This window comes from Salvelinus sp. IW2-2015, linkage group LG16 (assembly GCF_002910315.2).
Source record: "Salvelinus sp. IW2-2015 linkage group LG16, ASM291031v2, whole genome shotgun sequence".
In the NCBI taxonomy this organism is placed as follows: Eukaryota; Metazoa; Chordata; class Actinopteri; order Salmoniformes; family Salmonidae; genus Salvelinus; species Salvelinus sp. IW2-2015.
In genome coordinates, this window is record NC_036856.1 from 37843947 (window position 1) to 37850323 (window position 6377).

Below are 6377 nucleotides of genomic sequence, written 5' to 3' on the forward strand. Positions count from 1 at the left end.
AAAAAAGACATTAATATTAACTGTACTTTTTGTGTTGAGCATCCAGAAACAGTTTAGAGTTTATTTTGGCATTGTAACGGCTGATTTCCTCCTCTTCGTCTGTTTAACACGCCCCATTTTGGCTGCATTGAGATCCCCCCCCCCACTAACTGGTATTTCTCAGAGCTGATCCTATTGGTCAAATGACCATTAGAGGAAAATGACAAGACATATGGTGCCTGTGTGAACGCAGCCAATAGCGACTGCAGCTTTTCATGACCTGTAATATGGTGTAACAAAATACAAAGTCAATCATTTGTCTTTTTTTTTTTTTATTGTGTAAAAATCAGACATGAACACATGCAGACTAAAAACCAGTGTAACAAATTCACCACGATCCTAAAAAAAGGTTCTGAAATCAAGAGTCTGCATCCAGCTGTAAAAAAAAAGAAAAGAATATGGTCTATATTTCTAGAGAAGCCCAGTAGTCCTTTGCATCTGTACAGAACACGGCTTTAGCCAACGCACATTGGACCAACGGAATGATCCAACACATAGGACCAGGTAGTCACCTTCAGTCCACTGAGCAAAAAACTATTTGACGCCTTTCCTGAATGATTCTTTTATTTTTGAATACACATTTATTCCTTCTACCACTGAAGTGTCGCTTTTATAAATCAAAGCATTGTCAATAAATCAGCAGGGAACCATCTTTACACTGTAAATACGTTCTCTCCAAGTCCACCATTTCAACTAAAGAAGAAGAAGGTTTGAATGGAAGGATTGGGGCGGGAAAGCAGAACAAAAATAAAATAGACAAAACTGCATTAAGGAGCGGAGGTTCCTCCTCCTGACCCTGGTCAGCGGCGGTGGCGCCCGTGACCCGAGTGTCCGCCGCTGCTGRTATGGCGTTTGCCCTTGTGGGTGCGCTCCCGCTCGTACGACCTGGACCGRTCCCTCCTGTCTCCACGGTGATGTCCTCCCCCAGGACCACCTCTCTCGTGCTTGTGCTTCTTGGCCGAGGAGAGGTCCGACGTGCTGCGATCTCTGTCCCGCTCCCTCCCCCTCTCCCGTTCCCTCTCTCCCTTGCTGGCAGAGCGCGACCTGGACCTCTTCCTCTTGTGAGCCCCTCCTCCGCTGCTGCTATGACGACTCGARGGCTTGGGGTCGATGTTGCCATGGTGGCCGGGCTTTGCCTTGAGATGTGGGAGGAGGGGGGAGGGAGGATGGCGTCGGGGTGAGGGGCTGCGGCTGTGAGAGCGACTGCGGGAACGAGAACTGTATGTCCCAGAACGACTGCGCCGGCTGTTGTAACTGCAGAGACAGTCGAGAAAACAGTTAAGAGTGTTCTTCAGCAGTAACCTGGGCGTAAAGTACTGCAGTAACCTGGGCGTAAAGTACTGCAGTAACCTGGGCGTAAAGTACTGCAGTAACCTGGCCGTAAAGTACTGCAGTAACCTGGGCGTAAAGTACTAAAGTAACCTGGCCGTAAAGTACTGCAGTAACCTGGCAGGTACCGTAGTAAACTGTCTGTAAAGTACTGTAGTAACCTGGTCGTAAAGTACTGCAGTAACCTGGCCGGTACCGTAGTAACCTGGCCGTAAAATACTGCAGTAACCTGGCCGTAAAGTACTGCAGTAACCTGGACTCGGCAAGGTAAACCTCAACAGGGTTTAAATGAACAACTACGGCTAAGGTCAACTCTACAGGGTTTTAAAATGAACACTACGTATTTAATAACCTCACAGGGTGTAAATGAACAACACGGCATAGGTAACCTCACAGGGTTTAAATTGAACAACTAGGCAAGGTAACCTCACAGGGTTTAAATGACACAACTACAGTAAGATAACTCACAGGTTTGAATAAACAACTACGGCAAGGTAACCTCACAGGGTTAATTAACAACTACGGTAAGGGTAACCTCACAGGGTTTAGATGAACAACTACGGTAAGGTAACCTCACAGGGTTTAAATAAACAACTACGGCTAAGGTAATCACAGGGTTTAAATGAACAACTACAGTTAAGGTAACCTACAGGTTTAAAAATAAACAACTACGGCAAGGTAACCTCACAGGGTTTAAATAAACAAACAGGTAAGGTAACTCAGGGTTTGAAATGAACAACTACGGCAAGGTACTCACAGGGTTTAAATGAACAACTACGGACAAGGTAACCTCACAGGGTTTGAATAAACAACTACGGTAAGGTAACCTCAAGGGTTTAAATGAACAACTACGGCAAGGTAACCTCAACTAGGGTTTAAATAAATAACTACGGTAAGGTAACCTCACAGGGTTTAAATGAACAACTACAGTAAGGTAACTCACAGGGTTTAAATGAACAACTACGGTAAGGTAACCTCACGGTAAGGTAACTCACAGGGTTTAAATGAACACTACGGTAAGTAAACTCACAGGGTTTAAATAAACAACTACGGTAAGGTAACTTCACGGTAATCGTAACCTCACAGGGTTTAAATGAACAACTACGGTAAGGTAAACTCACAGGTTAAATAAACAACTAACGGTAAGGTAACCTCACGGTAATCGTAAACTCACAGGGTTTAAATGAACAACTACGGTAAGGTAACCTCACAGAGGTTTAAATGAACAACTACGGTAAGGTAACCTACAGGGTTTACAATGAACACTACGGTAAGGAATCACAGGGTTATAAATGAAAAACTACGGTAAGGTAACCTTACAGGGTTTAAATGAACAACTAGGTAAGGTAACCTCACAGGGTTTAAATGAACAATACTAGCGTAAGGGTAACCTCAGCAGGTTTAAATGACAACTACGGTAAGGTAACCTAACGGTAAGGTAACCTCACAGGGTTTAAATGACAAGCTAGGGTAAGGTAAACCTCACAGGGTTTCAAATGAACAACTACGGTAAGGTAACCTCACAGGGTTTAAATGAACAACTACGGTAAGGTAACTCACAGGTTTAATGAAACTACGGTAAGGTAACCTCACAGGGTTTAAATGAACAACTACGGTAAGGTAACCTCACAGGGTTTAAATGAATCAACTACGGGTAAGTAAATCACAGGGTTTAAATAAACAACTCGGTAAGGTAACCTCACGGTAATTCGTAACCTCACAGGGTTTAAATGAAACAACTACGGTAAGGTAAACTCACAGGGTTTAAATAAACAACTACGGTAAGGTAACCTCACGGTATCGTAACCTCACAGGGTTTAAATGAACAACTACGGTAAGGATACTCACAGGGTTTAAATGAACAACTACGGTAAAGGTACCTCACAGGGTTTGAATGAACAACTACGGTAAGGTACCTCACGGTAAGGTAACCTCCACAGGGTTTAAATGGAACAACTACGGTAAGGTAACCACAGGGTTAAATGAACAACTACGGTAAGGTAACCTCACGGTAAGGTAACCTCAAGGGTTTAAATGACACAACTACGGTAAGGTAAACTCACAGGGTTTAAATGAACATCTACGGTAAGGTACCTCACAGGGTTTAATGAACAACGGTACTAGGTAAACTCACAGGGTTTAAATGAACAACTACGGTAAGTAACCTCACAGGTGAATGGTTTAAATGAACAACTACGGTAGGTAACCTCACAGGGTTTAAATGAACAACTACGGTAAGGTAAACTCACAGGGTTTAAATAAACAACTACGGTAAGGTAACCTCACGGTAATCGTAACCACTCACGGGTTTAATGAACAACTACGGTAAGGTAACTCACAGGGTTTAATGAACAACTACGGTAAGGTAACCTCACAGGGTTTGAATGAACAACTACGGTAAGGTAACCTCACGGTAAGGTAACCTCACAGGTTTAAATGAACAACTACGTAAGGTAACCTTACAGGGTTTAAATGAACAACTACGGTAAAGGTAACTCACAGGGTTTAAATGAACAACTACGGAAGTGTAACTCACAGGGTTAAAATGAACAACTACGGTAAGGTAACCTCACAGGGTTTAATGAACAACTACGGTAAGGTAAACTCACAGGGTTTAAATGAACAACTACGGTAAGGTAACTCACAGGGTTTGAATGAACAACTACGGATAAGGTAAACTCACAGGGTTTAAATGAACAACTACAGTAAGATAACTCTCACAGGGTTTGTAAACAACTACGGAAGGTAACCTCACAGGGTTTAATTAACAACTACGGTAAGGTAACCTAACAGGGTTTAAATGAAACAACTACGGTAAGGTAACCTCACAGGGTTTAAATAAACAACTACGGCAAGGTAACCTCACAGGGTTTAAATGAAACAACTACAGTAAGGTAACCTCACAGGGTTAAATAACAACTACGGCAAGGTAACCTCACAGGGTTTAAATAAACAACTACGGCAAGGTAACCTCACAGGGTTTAAATGAACAACTACGGAAGTAACCTCAACAGGGTTTAAATGACAACTACGGCAAGGTAACTCACAGGGTTTAATAAAAACTACGGTAAGGTAACCTCACAGGGTTTAAATGAACAAACTACGGCAGGGTAACCTCACAGGGTTTAAATAAATAACTACGGTAAGGTAAACCTCACAGGGTTTAAATGAACAACTACAGTAAGGTAACCTCACAGGGTTTAAATGACAACTACGGTAAGGTAACCTCACGGTAAGGTAACCTCACAGGGTTTAAATGAACAACTACGGTAAGGTAAACTCACAGGGTTTAAATAAACAACTACGGTAAGGTAACTTCACGGTAATCGTAACCTCACAGGGTTAAATGAACAACTACGGTAAGGTAAACTCACAGGGTTTAAATAAACAACTACGGTAAGGTAACCTCACGGTAATCGTAAACTCACAGGGTTTAAATGACAACTACGGTAAGGTAACCTCACAGGGTTTAAATGAACAACTACGGTAAGGTAACCTCACAGGGTTTTAAATGAACAACTACGGTAAGGTAACCTCACAGGGTTTAAATGAACAACTACGGTAAGGTAACCTTACAGGGTTTAAATGAACAACTACGGTAAGGTAACCTCACAGGGTTTAAATGAACAACTACGGTAAGGTAACCTCACAGGGTTTAAATGAACAACTACGGTAAGGTAACCTCACGGTAAGGTAACCTACAGGGTTTAAATGAACAACTACGGTAAGGTAAACTCACAGGTTTAAATGAACAACTACGGTAAGGTAACCTCACAGGGTTTAAATGAACAACTACGGTAAGGTAAACTCACAGGTTTAAATGAACAACTACGGTAAGGTACCTCACAGGGTTTAAATGAACAACTACGGTAAGGTAACCTCACAGGGTTTAATGAACACTACGGTAAGGTAAACTCACAGGGTTTAAATAAACAACTACGGTAAGGTAACCTCACGGTAATCGTAACCTCACAGGGTTTAAATGAACAACTACGGTAAGGTAAACTCACGGGTTTAAATAAACAACTACGGTAAGGTAACTCACGGTAATCGTAACCTCACAGGGTTTAAATGAACAACTACGGTAAGGTAAACTCACAGGGTTTAAATGAACAACTACGGTAAGGTAACCTCACAGGGTTTGAATGAACAACTACGGTAAGGTAACCTCACGGTAAGGTACCTCACAGGTTTAAATGAACAACTACGGTAAGGTAACCTCACAGGGTTTAAATGAACAACTACGGTAAGGTAACCTCACGGTAAGGTAACCTCACAGGGTTTAAATGAACAACTACGGTAAGGTAAACTCACAGGGTTTAAATGAACAATACGGTAAGGTAACCTCACAGGGTTTAAATGAACAACTACGTAGTAAGGTAACTCACAGGGTTTAAATGAACAACTACGGTAAGGTAACCTCACAGGTTTAAATGAACAACTACGGTAAGGTAACCTCACAGGGTTTAAATGAACAACTACGGTAAGGTAAACCTCACAGGGTTTAAATAACACAACTGGGTAAGGTAAACCTCACGGTAAATCGTAACCTCACAGGTTTAAATGAACAACTACGGTAAGGTAAACTCACAGGGTTTAAATGAACAACTACGGTAAGGTAACCTCACAGGTTTGAATGAACAACTACGGTAAGGTAACCTCACGGTAAGGTAACCTCACAGGGTTTAAATGAAACAACTACGGTAAGGTAACCTACAGGGTTTAAATGAACAACTACGGTAAGGTAACCTCACAGGGTTTAAATGAACAACTACGGTAAGGTAACCTCACAGGGTTTAATGAACAACTACGGTAAGGTAACCTCACAGGGTTTGAATGAAACAACTACGGTTAAGGTAAACTCACACGGGTTTAAATGAACAACTACGGTAAGGTAAACTCACAGGGTTTGAATGAACAACTACGGTAAGGTAAACTCACAGGGTTTAAATGAACAACTCCGGTAAGGTAAACTCACAGGGTTTGGATCCAGGAGAGAAGCCCCCAGG

General features: G+C 42.1%; 1 protein-coding gene across 1 annotated transcript in view; it reads right to left on the reverse strand.

The window, feature by feature from the left end:
* Positions 1 to 294: 294 nt before the first annotated feature.
* The window catches only part of LOC111976179 (cyclin-L1), a 15782-nt gene continuing 9699 nt past the window's right edge, over positions 295 to 6377 (reverse strand). Inside the window, exon 9 of the mRNA XM_070447443.1 lies at positions 295 to 1451. Coding sequence (XP_070303544.1) covers positions 840 to 1451 — 612 coding nt within the window. The 3' untranslated portion in view covers positions 295 to 839. The remainder of the gene's footprint in view (positions 1452 to 6377) is intronic.